The sequence below is a fragment of the Felis catus genome, chromosome D3 (genome assembly GCF_018350175.1).
Source record: "Felis catus isolate Fca126 chromosome D3, F.catus_Fca126_mat1.0, whole genome shotgun sequence".
NCBI lineage: Eukaryota > Metazoa > Chordata > Mammalia > Carnivora > Felidae > Felis > Felis catus.
Genome location: NC_058379.1, coordinates 38,100,979 through 38,122,624, shown reverse-complemented (window position 1 = coordinate 38,122,624; position 21,646 = coordinate 38,100,979). Strand labels below are relative to the sequence as shown.

General features: G+C 38.9%; 1 protein-coding gene across 12 annotated transcripts in view; it reads right to left on the bottom strand.

Moving 5' to 3' along the window:
- The window catches only part of L3MBTL4 (L3MBTL histone methyl-lysine binding protein 4), a 443,788-nt gene that overhangs the window by 102,225 nt on the left and 319,917 nt on the right, over positions 1-21,646 (bottom strand). For all 12 annotated transcript variants that reach the window (XM_045041371.1, XM_045041370.1, XM_045041373.1 and 9 more), the window contains 2 exons: positions 17,598-17,771; positions 5,654-5,724 (listed from right to left, as the gene is read on the bottom strand). In XM_045041371.1, the coding sequence (XP_044897306.1) occupies positions 5,654-5,724; positions 17,598-17,771 (245 nt within the window). The remainder of the gene's footprint in view (positions 1-5,653; positions 5,725-17,597; positions 17,772-21,646) is intronic.

Sequence of the window (21,646 nt, the reverse complement as noted above, 5' to 3'; positions counted from 1 at the left end):
CTGTCATACTATTTCCAAGTTTGAATCAGCTTCCAACGTTTTGTCTTTCACATCTGCAAGGGATTTTTTGTGTGTGTGTGCCAGTGTCACTTCCTGTGGGACATATTCACCTAATTTGTCCCTGCCATCTTCTCATTTATGTCAGAGAGTTTGTTTTCATTGACTTCCTCTGGCAGTGCAGCTAGAGTCTCTCAAAATGGGAGCAGTGCCAGCATCTCCATGGTTGGCTATTTTTTCTATAAATCTGTTTACATTCGATTAGAATTTCACTTCCAATGTTATCACTTTGTTTTTTTTACTGTACTTTCTTACGTGTTGGCCAGTACTCTTTGGAGTATCTACTTTTATAACATATCACATGTGTTTATCACTGGGAGCAAGGAAGCACCACAACTAACTACATGCTTTGCTCTCAGTGTGTGAACTAACAGATGTGCTCAGAATAAACATCAAAAGCCTTTGAAAGAAGAGACATTATCAGTCACTGATCATTATGCAGATCTGTTAGTTAGGTAGTGATCTGTGGACTACAGGGCTAGCACCATGTGCAATGACCCACAGTTAACGCACTGTGGTAACTGAAATCTGAATTGTGTTTTTAGGGGATTGGAGTTATTCGCTTAAACCATGATAACTGAAATTCGTTGCTTATTCTGCAAAATGAGGTTTACCTGTATTGGCAAAGAAATATTGGTTCTATGTTTTGATCTGAGTGCTGGTACATAAATATTCATTGATTGAAATTCACTGAGTAATACTTATGTAGTTTAATACTTTTCCAAGTATATGATTAACTTCAATAAGAAATTTCCTGAGGAATCATTATAACTCACCATATTAAGAAAAATAAAGAAAAATCATGTGATCATCCAAATAGATGCAGAAAAAGCATTTGATAAAATTCAATACCTATTCACAAAAATAAAAGCACAAACTAAAAAAAGGAGGCAATTTTCTCAACTTATTAAAGGGCACAAAACTACAGCAAACATTGTACTTTACAGTATACTTCTGAATGCTTTCCTCTTGAGGCTGGGAATGAAACAAAGATGCCTTGCTATCATGTATCTACTCCACATTATACTGGAGGTCCTGGCTCTGAGAAACTGTCTAACATTATTGAAAATTATCAAAAAATGACTAATTAAATGGAAGGATATACCATACTCATGAATTATACAATGCCAATTCACTGGAAATTGATCTATAGATTCACTGCAACTCCAGTCAAAATCAGAATATGTTGTTTGGCTTGTGTGTGTGTGTGTGTGTGTGTGTGTGTGTGTGTGTGTACAAAGACAAACTCTTCAGATATGTGGAAGAACAAGAATAGCCAGGCAATCTCAAAGAAAAAGAATAAAATTGTAGAAGTGGCATTTTTAGCTATCAAGATCTATTACATAGATTTAAAAAGTTATAATAATTAAACTAGTATGGTATTGGCATGAGAATGGACAAGCCAATGGAACAGAACACAGTTCAGAAACAGACCCAAACATACATGGTCACCTGATTTATGAAGGGCAATACGGGAAAGGAAGGTCTTTTTACTAAATGGTGCTGGGTCAACCGAATATTCATATAGAAAGTGAATACTGGCTCCCATGTGATGCCATGTATAAAAAAAATCAGCTCCAGGTACATTTTTAGATATAAACACAGATTTGTAATCTGAAAGGTAAAACAATAAAGAATCTAGAATTAAAAAAACAGTAGAATATTGTTATGAATACGTAATAGGCAAAATTGTTTGAACAGGACACTAGAAGTGCTAACCAAAATGGAAAGGATTAATGGACTGTATTACATTTCGGAACTTCTATTTATCACAAGGTGCCATTAGGAGAGCAAAATGGCAAATCACAGACTGGAGAAGACATTTGCAATATATCTATCCAAGGATGGACTTATTTGCAGACCTAAAGAATTCCTATATATTAATAAGAAAAAGGCAATCTAAAAGACAAATGGGAAAGATATTTCAAAAAGAGGATATTCAAATAGCCAATAAACATGAGAAAGTGTTCAAGTTCATCAGGCCTCAGGGAAATGAAAAGTTAAAAGCATAATTAAACACTACTGCACACCCAAATAAATGGCTAAAATTAGAGACAGAGAAGTACTAACTGCTGGCAAGGACGTGGAGAACCTGCAATTTCTAAACTGCACTGGTACAACCCTTTGCAAAACTATTCGACACTGGCTCCTAAACGCAAACCCATTCAATCACCCAAAATTTCACTCTTTTTTATGTACGCTACAGAAACGCATGCACATATCCACCAGATCACATACGAGAATGTTCCGAGAAGCACCATTGCTGAGAGGGCAAAACTGAAAGCAACCAACATTAACATGGACAGATGAATTGTGGCATCTTCATGAAACTGAATAATATCCAGTATGGAGAAGAAGCAAACAGGCAAACATGATTTGAATGGATCTCACAAACAGAATGTTAGCAAAAAGAGTCAGACAGACAAAAAAGAATGCATACTCTGTGATTTCAACTATACAGTGATCAAAACAGGGCCAAAGCAGCAACAGTGATAGAAATCAGAAGAGTGAGTCAGGACCCTGGCAGGAGGTGGTAATTGGACATCAAGAGGTGGGCTTCCATTCAGATTCTATTTCTTGACCCAAATGGTGATTGAATGAGTGTAATTTCTTGTACTTGTCTAAAATTATTACTTAAAAAATAAACAAAAAGAACTTAGCAGGTGTACGTGCACTGATTTAGAAAGGTAGCCATGATATGTTAGCAACTGGGGAGGGAAAAAGTCAGTCATTGTTCACCGAAGATGATTCTGTATTGGTAACAAAGTGAGAAGGTGAATTATTATATTCAAAATAAATATGTGAGGGATTTATTAACGATTAGGTTTCTTCATGCCTATCTCTTGTATTTTTTGCTTTACGAAATTTTTGGATTTTTTTTTAAGTAAGCATTACTTACACATTTGAGACCAAAAATAGTAAATAGTTAAAATAAAACCTTTATAGTGAACATTCCACAACAACAAAGATGTCCCCTGGAGTAGTGCAGCGTGGTGGCCCTGACAATGACATGCGTCTATGGTACCCAGTAGCTGAGTTTCAACAGCTCTGGTTCTGGGGCTCTCTCAACTGGCACAAGGGCAGATCACTTAGGTGAGCAGGTCCTTTATACTTAACGGAAATGTGCTTTGAGTAGCTTCACTCAATTTGTGTTCAAAGGAGCCCATTTTGTGCGGTTCTCTGTGGAACATTCACTAGCAAAGGTAAAAACCTAAAAGACCACCACACAGAGGCCCAACTCAATTCCAGAGAAGGGGTGTGGTGCTGCAGATACGGCAACGGTATTTTCATGCATTATTTTACTTAACAAAAGGCAGAAAAGAGAACTACCATTTGACACGTCTTAGGTGTAACACCCAATAAGCTTACCTGTACACCTGTAGAGTAGTAAGACAAACTCTAACTGCTGTCAATTTTACTATCAGACATGCTTTTAGATCATCATGTTTTGCTCAACAAATTTATATAACTAATTAAAATGTTCTATCATCCAATTTTACTTTTACACATTATCATGGTAAAGGAAAGAATGTTGTATCTCTAAGCAGGATCCTCGAAAATTATGGTGAGATTTTTTTTATTTTATCTGCCAAGAATATCTATTGTGAATAAAATGATTTAGAAAACAAAGATGTTTCCAAGTAAACATTAAAAACCTGCCCAAGATATGAAAAACACAAGTTGGATGTACACATGTACACACAATCTTTAAATATCAAAAGTATACTATTTCCCCTCATAGGAGAAATGGAGAACAAATTTTAACTCACTTTCCTTTAAAAAAAAATACTCCTGATGAATTAAGGGGTTTATTCAGATCTATACTCAGAACAACAACAAAATAACTCAAAAGAACTTGGAATTTATGCTGAGACTTACAGGCTGAAGAAAATTAAAAGGAAAATATTAAATGATCATTTAATGTCACCGTCACACCCTGAACTCTCCCTTTCCTCCCTCCAATGACTTTCATTCAGAGCAACTTCCTCCTTTTTCTTTATAAAGTAACGTTCCTTTCCTTTTTTTCTCCAGATTTGCTTGTGGTTTTGCCACAGATCCCTTGTCCCTAATTGCAATTCTTTGCTTTTCCCAAATAAACTCATTTGGCTGGTAAAATAACTGGCTGTTTTATTTTTAAGGTTGACTAAACCTTTTAAAAGTGATGCAGAAAAGAATAAGTACATACTGAACAAGTTAGAAGAGATTTCATCCTTCACATTATGCAAATGCATTTTGCTAGTGATATTTTCTATTTTTATAAGGATGATCCTCATTACTACTTTTACTATGTGAATTACAAAATTGCCTGTGTATCTGTTTTAACAGGAACATATACATAATTACTCTGTGGAGATATTTTCAAAAGTGTCAAAATATGAATTAAAACACTGACACTTTTTTAGAGCTCTTTATACGGTTCCAAAACACATGTTGTTTACAGAATGGAGGCATGGTAAAGTGGATTAGAACATTTGTATGGAGCAGTTTCTAAATGCTCAGACCTGATTATATTACACAGAAATTCTCTGGTTAGGGAGAAATGTGTGGATGCACAAAGAAACCAAAGTAACTCAACTGCCCTCATTTTCTGAGGAAAAGATTCTTCCTCCCTCTTCGGCTGAGATGAAATCAAGAGTCATTATTCCAACCACAGCTGAGTGTGGTCCCTGCCTGAAGTGAATAGGTTAGCTCTGCTCACAGATGTCATAACTCTTTTGTTCAATGGCTGCCAAGTACAACTTTTTTTTTTTCTCTTAAGAAAAGTCTAATGGGTAACTGTAGTGGAGATGAGCACAGTGCTACCAAATTGTGCTAATCTGTTCCACTTTGGGCCAAGTCAGCAGAAAACTCACTAATTTTCTTTTCCTCTGGAAGAGGAACAGATTTCCTACGGTGTTCTGGGAGATACAAACATACAGAAGAACTACTATGGCTGAACACATAAGAACGCTGATTACAAATTACCAATGTTTTCATCTGATGAGATAAAAACTATTGCACTAAATTAACATAACTAAGGGGAAACTCATTCCTTAGCTTACTACAATAGAACCTCAAAATTATAGGTGAAACTCTGTCTAGAGCAAAGCTTAATCAGAAAGAAAGAGAATTAAATGAAGACAGGCAGTTCTTTTTCCTACACTCTAATAATCCTTCAGCTTTTAATGGTTAAACTTTTCCCCCAATAACCTTCTTGCCTGTCTTAAATAGGAGGTACATTTCCCAGTCCCCCAACATATACAAATGCCATGAGATACTCCTGATTTCCCTCCCCCATGCCCTCTTGCAGGTGGCGAGTGACTCCACCACAGAGACCTTTACTTTGATAGGTTCTGATTTGTCCCATCAGGAGTGAGGACCACAGAAATCACAGTCTAGCCCTTTCACTTTAAAAATGAGGGAATCGAGGTCAGGCTGTAGAAGTAGTGGAACCTACTTGTCCGAAGGGTTGGGACTAGAACACAAATCTTCCTCCCCTCTTCAAGTTCGTTCCACTGTTCTCTACTGGAGTGATAAAACCAACCCAGCAAACAAATAAGACATATTTCACACAAAAAAGCATAGTCTGTGTTTTTGCTAGTATTTTCGTTTTTACCTCTGAAGAGATTATCCAAGTCAATATCTTCTTTTCCTTTGATTTTCAAACACTTTGCCTGCTGTACAAGTCTGGGCAGAGAACAGAAATAAAATCTAGATTCATTATCCTGTGAGGTAGGAATAAATCATGACAGCAGCACAAATTTAAATAGAAACCACCGAGTAAACAATAGTGAATTAGCAGGTATGTTGCTGCACACAACCTTGTTAGAATTCTTCTTCCATATAAGATTTTAAAAATATACTTTCCGTCCGGAAACCAACTTTGAAGCCTGTGACTTGAAAGCTCTCCCCTCTGCAACCCCCATTCATTCTGTTACAGTAAAAAGTTTCCAAAACTCTCTGGAGAATAATCTCTTCAGACTCTGAGGAGAAGCTAGCAGGGATGGTAGGGGACGGTGTGCTAATAGGTGGGTAAATAATAATTGCTACTTATGATTTTAGCTCTTATTTTGATCAGAAGATTATAGACATTGTACTAAAACAACTGTATAAAGTAATTTACGCAGTTGAATGTCAGTGAATTAATTAACTTTTAAAACGCTCTGGTATGCAGTAAGGACTAATTTTGTAACTTTTCCATCATACAACTTTATTAAAACTTGAAGCTCATGGCTTATAATGAACATGGAAGTTTCTAAAATGAAACTTTCTCCAGCATTGCTAATTACCTAGTAAATTACTTTTAAGTAGAGAGACCCTGAGATAGTTGATTGATTTATCTGCATATATTTATGATTTTAATGAAAATTATAATAGCTTGCTTTGCAAATGTATTTTCCTATTACCTGTATAGCAGCTCTCTCATTTTATCCTCACTGATAAGCTCCTGAGTGTTTCTTCAATTTCTGTTTTACGTGAGGACACCGATTCAGTTCCCAAAACCTTACACAGAAACCTAAGCAACTTCTACATAACTCTAGGTAATTTTAGCCACATATCACTTAGATTATCCTTTTTACCACTGAGACCTTTTTTAAATCAAAAAAACCAAGAAACTGAGAAAGAATTTCTTTTGAAATCCCATCTTTGGATCTTAAAAGGAGGTCTGGTGCCCTCAGTGTAGAAAATCTGGGTCCAGGCTCGAGGTTTGTGAGCCAGAGCTCATTTTCAAATCTACCGGTCTCAGCTTCCCAAAGTGCAAAATGGAGACTGGGCTTGCCTTAAGGTGTTGGTTCTGAGCAATGAGTGAAACGATATATTACAAAATAGTCTACAAACTTTTAGGCAGCACAGACACGCATAAAAATGTGAGGAATATTTTCATTGATTCGATATGCTTAATTTTCATTACATTCTGGATATATACAGATCATCAGGATTTATTTAGATCCTTGTAAGAAAGAATATTAACAATAGAAAGAGGGCTTAAATTGAAGCAGCGAGCATCTGGTGGAGAAAGCTGGTCAATGTGGAATGCCAGGGGCACAACATGTGCACTAAATGGCATGGTGCAGTCATTTTGCAAAGAGTGAGATGGAAAAAAGAATAATTTTAGCTCTGTTTATATATTTTGGCAAATATTTGTTTGGGTATATTCCCCCAAACTTGACAAATTTGATGAAACTGAGCTGATTTTCAAACCATCTTAAAGCATCCCTCTACAATAGGTACTGATGAAGATCTTGATTCTAACTTAAAAATTTTGGAAAACAGAAGCTGGTATGCCTTATATAATTTTGATGGGGATTTTAAAAAGCAACTTAAAAATAAATCAAATAAATTTACTGAGTAGTTTAAAAAAAATTCCAGGCACTGCCATTTACCACCAATATATTTCAGTACAGTCTCACTTTCAAAATTATTACATCACTGGGGAGATAACACCAAGCGAAACCTTGTAATCGGTTCAGGCTCAGTAACATTTCCTGAGGGAGATAGATGCCTTCTAAGGACTCCTCCACTCTTCACTTTGTTCACCCTCACGTCATTCGTGCAAACTCTGTAAGGTGGGGATAGGACTCCTGGCATAAATAAAGGGTCCAAGGCTCAGAGATCTTAAGCTACTTGCCCATCTTGGGCACACAGTGAGTCAATGGGGAAGCCAGAACACAAACTCAAGTCTGTAGACTCCATATCCAGGTTGGATTTGTACTCTGTACATCACTGTCCAATGTTTGCTGAGCATTTACAGAAGGCATCAAGGAGATGTCACAGACAAAGCAGAAGAAAGGGAGTGTCAATCATGCTCCTGGCAGCCGGAGGGAGAGATGGCCTGGCACTAGGCTAGTGGGGAGTTCTGCGCAGAATGCAGCTGGGTCAGGTCCTGACAGAAGGGAGATGTGCATGACCAACAGCCTTGTAAAATTCTAGAAAATTAGGGTGGGAGAAAAGCAGAAACTGCCGTAGACCGAGCATAAGCAAAATGGGAGGGAGGGTGTTTGCAGGACATGAAGAAACTAATCAACCTATTTGGCTAAAGCACCTGCCCTGTGCAAGGAGCACAAAGAACTAAAAGAACAAGCTAAAGCCAAGTTGTGGAGAGCCCTGCACACTGTTCTCAAGTGTCTGGGCTTCACCTTGACGGCAGAGGGAAAAGCAATTGAAGGGCTGAATCTTAAAAGAATGTACTGCATACAGACAGTAGAAACGTTTGCAGATGATTAGGCCAGTAATATGCCAAAGAATAATTGTTTGTATTTTAGCTAAAAAGTAGCACGATTAAAATCCCCAGGTATTACTATTTCACCGATAATTCTGCTTGAAGCCTAGCCTATACTTTTTATACAGCCTTCCTAGTTCCAGGTGCTCCAAGCAATCTTCAAAATCTTTTGTTAGTGATATTGCTGTCAGAGCAGTAAATGCCAGGCTACCTGTCTGTCCGTTTATCCCTATGCACTCTACAGAGGAGGGCACATGACTAAGAGGATTCCTGTTTCTGTTGGTGAGACCTGACCCTGTTATCTGAAAGGCTCTGCTACCCACTGGTTTTCCATTTGCCTTGTCCTTAGGATTCTGCTATGTCCGCTTGGAAAAAGGGACCGCATACTCTCTGACCCTCTTTCTATGCTTCAGCTACATTTAATAAGGCAAGTTAGTGGCTACTGTTTCTGGGTTCAGTAAATGCTAGGCCCTGAACTAGATGCCTAACATGAAGGTAGGTAATATTAATCACATGTGTTGAAAAACACAGAGAGGCTTACTAGTTGGCCCAAAGTCACACAGTAAACAGAAGAGCCAAAGTGGAAAAATCAGAGTTTGGATTTAAGTCAGGTTAGTCGTCTAAGTGTAGTTAGATGCCTTCCAGAACAGGAGTTGCAAAAGACAGTCCAGGAGTCAAATCCTGCCCATTGTTTCTGTGAATGAAATTTTAGTAGAATTCAGCCCTGCTCATTTGCTACTTACTGTCCACTGCTGCTTTCACACAACAGTGGTCAAGCTGAGAAACTGTAGAAGAGATCTTAAGGTTCCCAGAGCTTAACATATTTACTACGTGGCCCTTTAGAGAAAAAGTTTGCTGACTCCTGTTCTAGCAGTAAAGGAAAAGGCTCCTAAAGCCAAAAATATACATATAACATGTGATGGATTTACATTACTACTTTTCTCAAAATGGCCTTAATAACTGCAGTAGTTACAACTTAGAGTAGGGCTTGAAAGGCAAATATTGAGCTCTGACTGCTTTTTATTTCTTAGACAAATTGCCCAAGTCCAACAAATATTTCTTTGAGCTTTTCCTAAATGCAGGTGTTGCATTCATCCGAAATGGTGTCTGCCACCAAGAGACTCATAATCTACCGGAGGATACAGATGTGAGCAGTGCCAATTTCCACACAAAGCAGACTGAGGAAAGGGCTACACGAAGAGAGGAAGAAATTGCTTTGGGATCACAAAGTGGGAGGGGATTTCCTGCTTAAAATGTCAGTGAGATCCGAAAAAGCTTTCAGGAGATGAGTTTGCAGAGGGCTCAAACCAAGTTTTACTAAGGGAAGCGTCGAGAGAGACACCGCAAAGACATTGGCATGTGGAAAGCAGGCAGGGGAAGAAATAGTGGCTGTGGTGTGTGATGAGGTGAGATGTGCAGGCTGGGGACACATTATGAGGACTGCAAAGGCTTTCTACATATGTATTCTTATGTTTATGTGTGTGTACACATGTATGTAGATGTTTGTATATGTGAATTTAGTTATAGTAAAGCAAAATAAATCAAGGACTCTGTAAGACTCTATAACCTAAGAAAGGATCCATACTGTATGTTTAGTTTATAAGTAAAATGCAATTCAACTTTTAAAAGTACTGCATTATAAAGCATCAATAAATCATCTACATATGAAAGTGTTTACTGCAGCACTATTTACAGAGGGAAAATACTGGAAACAACCTGAATACCTGTCAATAGGCGAATGAGCTACGGTACGTCCACACTATGGAATACGATCATTATTAAAAACAATGCACTGAATCCACTTAATATGGCAAATTTTCCACGACACATTGTTAAGTAAATAAAGCATGTTTTAAGCTAGTATCTTTTATCGTCGAACTTTCTCTGAGCCAACAAACAATGGTTTCACGTGGCAGTGCATAAAGGATAGGGCAAATTTGTTTTCCTTCGTAGGCAGACTTAGTTGCTTAAGTCTTTACAACTTTTCCATATAAAAATAAAAGTCTAAGACCAGGTTATTTTTCTTCTGGCCATAAATGCTGACTTATTTACAGGTGCCTTATTCAGACCTCCATTATAAACTTGGGATAAAAATACGTGTGTATTTTATAAAAGCTAAAGCTTTATTTATTTATTATATTTAATGTCAGGGTCCTTTAAAACTTCCCTTATGTGGTCATGTCAAGAATGCAGTCATGTTTCCCCAACATGATTATACCCTAATCTACCCAGAGTGATACAAGCCAACCTCAAAAGAAACATTAACACAAAATTACTGTACTGTTTTTTAAAAGAGTGAATATCTTTTATTCATATCTGAATACCTGAATATCCACAGAAAAAGTGTAAAAGAGAACATGACTCTTCACACAAGGAGCCTCAGGACACCCATCAGAGTTGAGAAGTGAGGAGTGAGAAATTTTTTTAAAAAACTTCTATATTACCTGAATTACTGTAGTGGGAATTTTGTCATATTTTTATAAGTCTATAAGTTATGCTATCTGACAAGGAAAGGTCTGAGTATTATTAATTTTTTAATTTTTATTGTTTTATTTTTACTTATCTATATTTTCTACTTATAATACATAAGCCTTGTTTTAGTTATAAGAAAAAAATCACGTTAAGTGGCCCAACTTTACTATTTACAGTGAGTGGAAAATAATTACTTTAAAGCCAAATGAAGTATGTAGATGAGAAAAAAATGCCTGCTGGTGCTTGGGCAACAAAGTCTTGTTTTTCTGGTGTGCAGGAACAGCAGTATTCCTTTATGCAAGGAACCGTGGACTTTTTATTAGCACACGCCGTTCTGCAGCATTTAATTACTAAGAGCCTGGGCCAAGGCAGGATTCCAGAAATCCAGAGATCCACAATAAATTATAAAATGCCTTGTGAGAACCAGCTCAGAGAAATAGCTTTAAAGATCTTTTTAAGGCATACATTGGGTATTTTGTAACATATCAGCAGAAGCGTCAATTTGTTTACAAAACACGAAAGTGCCAAAGGAAGCTAGGCAAGGGGGATCCAACGAGGGCCGAGTCCTTTCACCCCAGCACTGTTTCTGTCCACACCGCTGAGCTGATCTTGACACGACTCACTTCATTTTCAATTTGCAAACTATTCCACACAACTATCCCCCCCACCTTGTTTTTCCTAATGGCACGGATCTGCTTGTGGTCTCTAGGACGTTAAGACAGGTAATCCTGGAGACACTTTGAGTGTTGCCCATTCACTCCTTTGTTACTTCTTCTGTGGCACTTAATCATAGTCTGTGATTTTCTCCTCATTTACGGTTTACTTTTGTCTTTCCTCAGCCATCTCCTCTACCTGCAGGGACGGGGCAGTTTTGTTCACCCCCATGTCCTTAGCACCTGACACACCACTCAGCCAGCAGAGAAGCTCCACACGTATTTGCCGAATGAACAAATGTCGATGCAATGAGTGAATCAACATGCCTGCTGCCGAGTCCTCCTGCCTGAGTTCAAATCCTCATCCTGCCACTTCACTAGCTTGGGTGATTTTCTTATCACCAAATGAAAGCTTACTGAGGACAAGGATTTTAGTCTGTTTTGCATTAGATTTCAGAACAGTACTTTTCTAAGTATTTGTTAAATGGAAAAGAATGAATGAATGAATGAATGAATGAATGAATGAATGAATATGTTTGATTTCAGGACGTGGTTACAGTCAGGATCCCAATTCTTGTGGAGAAGGTGGTATGGAATAGTGAGCAGAGCAATGACTGGGAGAGAGCTCAAAGTTGCCATTCATGACACTGTCAATAAGGAAACTCAATTCTTTGGCTCTGATATCCTTCCATGCTCAAGAAGCAGGAGTAGGCAATATTTGAGTCCCTTCCCATTACACAGCCCCAGGATTGTCATACTTAGCTAGAGGTCCCTCAGAGTGCACCTGGAGGTGTGGAGAGGGAGGGAGTCTGTCTGGGTGGAGGTGCCTTTCTTGTCTAGCCACAACCTCTAGAGGGCCAACAGGATCCTGGTTGTCTTGATGGTTGATCACTGTTCACTTGATTAAGGGGTGTAATTAATTGAGTTCTGGATGCCAAGGAGTAGCTCAGACTAAATAAATAAAGTTCTAAGTTTCCATTTTTGGTGCAAACATGTGCTGCATATACACAACTAGGACTGGTCCAGTTGCAAGACTTTAAAATCAATGATTTTTATAAAAATTGGAAAAGATATGGAACTATTATTTAAATAGTCTCTACTACATGCCAGGCCCAGTCATAACATATATATCTACCTACATCTATACACCTAGATGCAAGATCTAGGCTTCACATATTATATTCATTTTACAGGTGAAGAAATGGAGACTCTAAGAGGCAAAGTAAGGTATATACCTGAACCCACCAACTTAGATTTACTAAGAACCTATAATGTGACTGGAATGAGGAAGCAACAAAAGCATAATGAAAACTGGTTCCTCCTCTTTAGCAGCCTCCAGTCCTTTCAAGAAAATAAGGCACGCATACAAAGTAGGCATTAAAAAGGCACACACACAAGCTACTGAAGTGTGTATGGAGCAAAGCACAAAGCAGGGCTAAGATCAAGGAGCGGGACTATTTCTTATTAGGTCCATATCCCTGGGCCTAGCAAGTGTCTGACACAGAGTGGTTGCTCCAAATCTATTTTATTTGTTGAGCGCCTACTGAGTGTCAGGCATTGTACTAGTTGTCAGAAATACAGAAATGTGTACAATGTGATCTCTAACCTCAAGAAGCTCATATGGGCTGGAACTGCTATAGAATGCTTTAAGACAAAAAATGAGCCTTTGTGAAGGGAGAAGATATAGGCGGAAGTAGACAAGGTAGGAAGAATGAGAACAAAGGCACCACCAGCCCAGTAATTAAAGCAATACTGTGGATGATGATGGGGAGGGAGTGGGACACTGAGTTGACTTTATCTCCCACAGCAGGGAATTTATGTGGGAAGTCGTGAGAGAAGACACTGATGGATTAAGGAAAACCCTTGTAATAACCTGGAAGGTTAATACCGGAAGCAACCAACTAACACTGTTTTAATTCTGAGAACGGACCCCACAGAAAGTATTTATGGTGCAGCTAATGCGAGTAGTGGAAATAAACTAGTTGCTTGTGGCAGAACAATTTATTACAAGAAACATTAAGGAACTATTCCACTACGTTCCATTCTCTCTGATTACCATAGCTTTCCACAGCCATTTGTATTATCAATATAGGCCTTAGGGAAGTGTACAAAATTTATAATATGGAAGGCACTAGGACAAATAAAATGAGATTTATTAGGCATTTTCTTATATTTTCTTAATAGCAATGAGTGAACATGAATATGACTGGATATTAACAATGGTGGTTCTACCAATTGCATGAATTAGGATATATTAAGCACCGCTTTGGGGAGGCAAAAGAAAAAGTTATTAAAGAATACTCACGTGGGTGGGAAATGACTGGAAAAAATGCCCCATTCGGGCCTAGGGAAGCCAGTTAAAAGATAATATGGGGGGAGAGAGCAGTTGCATTTCAAAGTAATTTCTTTATGATGACACTGTTTTAATGAGTATAATTGAATTCCCTTGCTGCAGAGTGAGGCCTTCAGTCTATTACAATGAAATGTATTCAAGATAGAAAATTTTGTATTACATGTAGTGTAAGTGAGAGTAAATGGTTTTGGGGAAACATAGTAAGAGTCCTCCCCTCCAATAGTTCTATTTTCACAAAATAAGAAATAAATACATCACAAGATGACCCTTAGGATCCTAGATACGGTAAAAAGTAGTCCATACATAAATTCAGCCAGGCCCTTCAAAACATTAAACCAACATTCCTTTGTAGTCTAACGTAGTTGAAACATGTCCAAGATTTGGAGTCAGGCAATTCTAGACCCAAATCCTAATTTTCCTACTAATTGTCTGTGTGGTCCTGCACACTCTGCTTAACGTCTCTGACCCTGCAGGTGTCTTGCGTTATAAACTCAGAATAAGAATACTTATCACACATAAGGTTGTTGTGAGGATAAAATGAAATTAACACAATGATGTATATACACTGTTTAGCACAGTGCTTTGTGGCCCAAAGTAAGCATGTGATATGAATATTAGTTATTATTACTAATACTTCTGGCATCACTATTATTAGTTTACTGAAACAGGAATAGGCTGGATCAAATGAGAACACCTATGTTTGGGTCCCAGATCAGTTACTTTTAAAGATCTCTAATTCCTCAACTGTAAATGGCAATATTATAATGATCATAATATCTGCTTTGCCTAAATCACAAGACTATGGGAAGTTCCAAAGGTAATGTACGTGCAGACTATAAAACTGTCAAACAATTTAAAACTATTCTCTCTCCCCAAGAGTCCATACTTAAATGACAGAAACTCAAGTATAATGTCATTTGCCTGTACTTAATGCACCATGAATGTAATACGACTGACCCTATTAACACAAGGAAAAAAGAATATATGGTTTTTTAGTAATGATGACCTATTGGGAGTCTGACTCTTTAAAGTTGTATTAACATGTAATATTACTGCTATGAACGTGAATGTTGTAAACCACTGGTAGCATGTAATCCACTCAACTTTAAAACTTGACCCTCTATTCAGAAACTTTGAACGTAATTAGATGATTTACTAATCATAACTGCCTCTACCAAGATTAATATGAAAACACACATACTTTTAAAAAGTAATCACAAAACTCATAAGGAGTTAGGGAAAAGACAAAATTCCCTAAATTGCTGGGCAGTATCTAATTGATTCTGGAAGAATGTTGAGAGTTAATTTTACATTTTGCACTTGAATTGTCAGCAGTCTGGAGATTCTAAGGTGGCAAGTGTTGCTGGTATAAGAAATTACAAAAGGCCTGTCCTGAGCTCAATGATGGATGGATGGATAGATAGGTGGATGGATGGGTGGATGGGAGGCGTGTGGAAACTGTAACTCTAATTTTCAGTAATTTAACCCCCACGTCTATCTGGGACATGAGCCAAGTAAAAGTCATTCTCCTCAACATGTAGAAGAAAAGAGATGGAATTTATATATTCTCCTCCACTGGTATCTGACATCTTGTGGTTTTAAGAGCAAAGATTTCGGTTATGAAAAAGTCAGCTTCAGGAAACTACTACGAGTAAACTGTGAGGAGAGTTAAAATATATTTTTTTTTCTGCTCATAATTGGCCTACATATGATTCCTTGATGATTTCCTTGATTGTTTTTTTTTTCGCCCCAGCCTGGAATTCTAGACCATGAACAGGATGTCATAGCGATGGGTGTAGAATCAAAGTGGGCATTAGGGCCAGTACCATACAAACATTGTCATGATGGCTGGTTAAAAAAACGGGGGTGGGTACAGGGGTTGGAGTGCAATGTGGGCGCTGGTCTTGAGACTGGAAAATAAAAGAAGGCTTAAGAATTCAAGATGTGCACGACTCCCCTCCCCTCTCCCAGCTACTTCTACAGTGCTTGGCATCCGTGAATAGGATTCGACAGGATAGGATCATGTGTGATTTTTCTGCTTGGTTATCAACTGGCTTTCTCTACTTCTTTCTACTGTAGTAATTACACTTATCTGATGTATTTCAGTGCAAATCCTCTTCAAAATGGTAAAGCATATAATAATATATTGAAAAGAGTAAGTTCCTATGAGGAGTTCAAGATTGGGGAGGCCATACATCCGTGTTTGCTAAAAAAGAAAGGCTTAGTTAGCCTTAAAGAATGTGGCAGTTCTAACAGCTTTTTTAAAGCATTTCAAAGATCTGTTCTATCTCTCCAACTCTTGACACGGAGGATGAATGTCTAAAATGTTTACAAGAGAAACTGAGTTTTTATTTGGAAAAAAAAAGATAACAGAACAAAAAGAGTACGAGCAAACGGATGTACTGGTCTCGATAATTCTGGGTGGGATAAATAAACACCATTCCTTGGAAAACAGTTTTAAGAAAGGGAAGGGAAAAAATTCTCCCTCAACTAGGAAATAGAAAGGATGCTTGAGCTTTCAAACCACTTACAGTTGTAAACAGTGTGGGTGGGAAAAAGCAGTAAAGAACAACTAGACCCTGTGAAGTTTCAACAAGAGAAGTGGGTGTATAACAAATAACAAAAATGCAAGATACAGCTACAAAAATAGAGAGGCATGAGTATCCATAGGAAAGAAATTGTACATTACAGGAGAGCTAATCTGCACAGTGGTGTGCAGAGAGAGTAAAGCCAAAATCAGCTATTGGACAAGAATGAAAGGTCATCCAAATACCCTCTGCCAACATTTGCCTGAAAAAGAACAAAACCCACACTTTGCACCAAACTCTCCCGACGGATGGGTCTCCCCTTGGGAGTGAAGGAGCAGCCTTGCTGGGACCCATGGCATAAATGGGCAGAAAGTTGTTGCAGTGGAAACGCAGCTCTGAAAGGCATGATGAAAGGCACGCATGATGAAAGGCACGCACCTCTTCCTTTCTCACGTGCTGAATGAAAAGAGCAAAGCTCTGGAGGTTTCAGAGAAACAGCAGCCCCTCAAGTAGCCGCTCCTTCAAGCCTCAAGGAAGGAGGGTCTACTGTATTTCAAGGGCTTGAAGGGGAGTGCCTTCTGTCTGAAGCAGAGTCTGAAAAACACCCACTTCTCACTTCTCTGACAGGCGTTTCTTGGCTCCACCTGTCTGATCTCCCATTGCTTACTGAGTGTAGGATTTTTCTGTTTACAATTCCTGACTTGGAGAAAGGGAGCTCTTTTAAAAAAAATTGTTAGATTATTAACACATTTAGGTTAAAACATCCCAAATAAGGTTGTGTTTGCAGCCCCTTAGAAAATGATAGTATGTAAATGAAAATCAAAAATTGATGCTTACTTAAAACAGAAGTTCACACTTAAGAACAAAAGGATAGAGCGTGATCAAGGAGTCAAAATGGAAAGAAACTGTTCCGAGTGAGAAGAAATCCTGCGTGAGGTGCATCTGGATTAACGATGACAAGACAGATCCCAGGTAGGAGACGCAGTCCTGGTGGGACTGCAAATACTCGGCCATGGCTCTGACACCATACCAAAGAGTAAAGAAGTTCAAGATAAAGGGGACTCTTACGGAATTTTATAGATGAGATGTGCTTTCTTATCCCTCACATGTGTATTTAGAAAGGGGTAAGTTCAAAGTTTTGTGAGCGAAGAAATAAAAAATGTGTTTTAAATGAACATCAAGACTTAGATGAATTCTAGGAGCCAGTGAACATAATCATACCCAAAACCGAACATAACCGCTTCAGAGAAACATGAGGAACTAGTACAGTTAAAATATTTGCTCTTATTCTGCATGCTTTACTTTCTGATTTACATTTTCAAAAAGTTCCTTACCTGGGCTGACTGTTCACCTTCTCGTGTTTTCCGTTGAAGTTCAAACTACAGAGGTTCTTTGATCTTGAATGTGAAGAGTCAGATTCCAAATTTGCCTGTGTCTGTTCTCGCAGACGGTCATGAAGAGTTGCCTCCTTTTTCAAGTTCATGTCGGAATACGGGCAGCCAAAAGCACTGGTTTGTATAAACGTGAGAGCACAGTCGTCAGTTTAGAGTGATACATCAGGAATCCACTGTCAACGGAACAGACTTACACCCAAACTTTAAGACCTGAATACAGACATTCTCCTCTCACTTGAACACACCCTAATGTTTCTTTTCAGATCGCCCTTTGAGGAAATCTCAGGTGCCAGATCACAGACACTGGTCCGCAGAGTATCATAGGTAGAGTCATTAGCACATACAGTTTTACAATTTTGGAAACTTAAAAATCTAAGACTAACATAATAATGTGCTTCTGGTAGAGTGATGAAAATGTCATATAAACACTTGATTGAAAGTTTTTATTTTCTTATATTTATGCCCTGATTTGACCACGTGCATCACAAAATACTATGGGTAACGATTTACCAGTATCAGAGAATATTCTGTTCTTATTTCTTAACATTCATGTATCCAGAAATACTGTATTTCTGCTTAATCCTTCTGAAACCTGCTAGGAAGTGCCGTGTTTGAATGTGAAGAGACACCTCAGATGAAAACGGAGAGACCACAGTGAAGGCTGGATCCTGAATCTGAAATGTTGTTTGGAGCCTAACTAGCAAGGATCTGCCAGGACACAGGATCTGGTTCTTTCTATGGGCTGATCAGTAGTCTCTGTTAAATTTCTCTGCCCACATCCCTGTCTCTAAAGAAGCCCCAAAGCTCTGCCGCTGCTGAGGACTCAGAGAGCCACTGTCAGGGAAAGCACAGGTGTGACAGGAGGTCACCTGTGCACAACCCTGGGGAAGGTACTTCATGCTCAAGCTTCAGTTTCTCTCCAGTTAAATGGGAAAATCAGATCCAACCCTAAGGGTTGTTGGGACCATGAGAAATCTCACACTGACACACATGTACACACCCCATTATATGATAGTGGCTACTATTATCCCAGTGTTATCATCCTCTCCATGTAGGGAAGCACATAGTCAAATGCATCAATATCTAAGCAGTTGGGTCTTTTTTATGAGCTTACTTCCAATTTACCATATATTTGCCGATATATGATGCATAATAAATTCTTTTATTATGAAAACATGAACGTTTTCTTTTGCTATTTTAATGGCATGATAAAATCAGGGACCAATGCAGTTTTTCCTCTATTTTAAAATAGAGTGGAGTTTTCCAAGGAGAACATACAAACAATCTAACCCCAGAAAGCCTTTAGTACCAACCTATATCTACAATTGATCTTCCGGACTTTGGGGTGGCGTGGTTAGGATGACACCAGCCTGACCAAACAAGCCCGAGTGAATCTAAACTGGCAACAGGGATGATCATCAGCCTTTGCTGCAGACAGGAGGGTCCCCTTTACATTCATGTTCCGTAATGTGTAATACTTGGCATTGATTTATTAGTTTGTTTAGTTATTGATTCAATAATCCATTAACTGAACATCTGCTATAAATCTAGTGAAGATGTATACTAATAAATACAATTTATAATAAGACCAAAAAAGGTACCTCTGATGAGTGTGTACTATAGGTCCATTAAAATTCAAGTTTTTTACATAGATTATTTCTAATATTTATTACTAAATACCCAAAGGTGGTATTGACATATTTGTTTTACAGGTAAGAAAACAGTCGCACACAGGATAAGCAACTTTCCCTAAGTTGACTGGCACTTTCTTAAAAAGCCTCAAAATTATTCACTTAATTATTAGCACCAATAAGATGGGCAGAAGGGGGACAAGGTTCTTAACATCATCAAAAGAAGAAACATGAGGGGCACCTGGGTGGCTCAGTCCAACTTCAGCTCAGGTCATGATCCCATGTTTCAAGAGTTCGAGCCCTGCATCCTGCACAGGGCTTGCTGCTGTCAGCACAGAGCCCATAGCCCACTTCAGATCCTCTGCCGGCCTCCCTCTATGCCCCTCCCCTGCTTGCACTCTCTCTCAAAAATAAAAATAAAACATTAAAAAAAAGGAAGAAACTTGAGAGAACTGTGGTATAATTCTTGTGCAAGGAGAAACCAAGGCAGGTATTTACAGGGTAGAGCAGTATTGTTTGCTGCATCTCATGTCTGGGGGAAATATGTCAGCATGTGCCAGAGTCCCATGTGAGGACCGAAGATGTGAGTAAGTACTGTTTCTAATAACAACACAGCAGGAGTTAATTTGTTTAAGCTACAGCATATGAGATCTAATGGGGAGTTTTGAAAGAACTTCCTGCAGAAAAAAGTTGAGGCTATCCTAAGGGAAACTGGGAAGTGTTTATTTCAAGTACAACTGAGTTTTCATTAAGATACTATTACTCTGAAGTTTTGCTATCCATCTAACCCATACACAATTTAAGACTTTTTTTAGAGAGAGAGAGAGAGACAGCACAAGTGGGGAAAGGGGGCAGAGGGAGGAAGAGAGAGAGAATCTTAAGCAGGCTCCATGCTAAGTGCAGAGCCCAATGCAGGGTTCAAACCCACAACCCTGGGATCATGACCTGAGCCCAAATCAAGAGTCAGATACTCAACCGACTGAGCCATCAAGGTGCCCTTCAATTTGAGACTTTTAAATGATTCGTTACAGTCATGAGTTTTCCTAATTCCACATCCTCACCCCAACATGTGCTGCGTGGCACTAACACTCTCTTCCTAAGGCTTATTTGTCCAGTTTGTCCAGCACTGTAGACGGCAGCCACAGACCTTCTTGCTCGGCATTTGCTTCAGTTTAAAGAAATTTTGTTTCCCTCAACCTTCACTCAGAAATCAGTCCCTCTAGTCATCTAATCACCTGCTTATTACTTCCCAATTCCATCCTAGCTCCTCTCTGTCTCTGCAGTAATGAGGGATGCAAAACGGAATGGAACGCACCGAGCGTCACAAGAATGGAGCGCCTCCCGATTCCACGAGGCAAGCCCTGTGAGAACACGTCTCCAGAGCACACAGATCAGAATGAAGTGTGAAGTGCAAAAGAATATATCAAATGACAGGAACATATGTTGCATATTTTGGTGAAGGACTTGAAGGAAGATAACGATGGGAGACGAAAGCACAAAAGAAACAAGGGATGAGGGGCTCTCAGATACAGTTTGCACCCTTTTTAACCTGCGTTGTGCTGGGAACAAGTTTCTGGATTGCAACGCTGTGCTTACTTTTTTTTTTAATTATTTTTAATGTTTTTATTTATCTTTGAGACAGAGAGAGACAGAGCATGAGCAGGGGAGGGGCAGAGGGAGAGGGAGACACGGAATCCGAAGCAGGCTCCAGGCTCTGAGCTGGCAGCACAGAGCCCGACGCAGGCCTCGAATTCACGGACCGTGAGATCATGACCTGAGCTGAAGTCGGACGATTAACCGACTGAGCCATCCAGGCGCCCCTGTGCTTACTTGTGTTCTCTGCAGAGAAATACTTATGTTAAAGAGAGGGCATCCCAAACTTTGGCCTGCCTTTCTGAAAATGCAGAACCTTACTCACGTGCATGTGCATGTGTGTGTATGTGTGTGTAACAGCATGCATGATTCCACATAAATCTATACCCATAGGAAAAAAACCCACTGAATTGGTTGTTCTAGGTGTGATAAAACTATTTAAAACTTACCTTTTTAAATGTTTATTTATTTTTGTGAGAGAGAGACAGAGTGCAAGCTGGGGAGGGGCAGAGAGAGAGGGGGACACAGAATCTGAAGCAGGCTCCAGGCTCTGAGCTGTCAGCACAGAGCCCGATGCGGGGCTCGAACTCATGAGCTGTGAGATCGTGACCTGAGCCAAAGTCGGGCGCTTAACCAACTAAGCCACCAGGTGCCCCTAAAACTTACTTATGAGATAGGTAAATATTGGGGAAAGGAGGTTCTGAGGACACAGTCTCTTTAGAAAATTGTTGACCTAAGCTGAAATTCTTATGGCTTAAAGCTCTG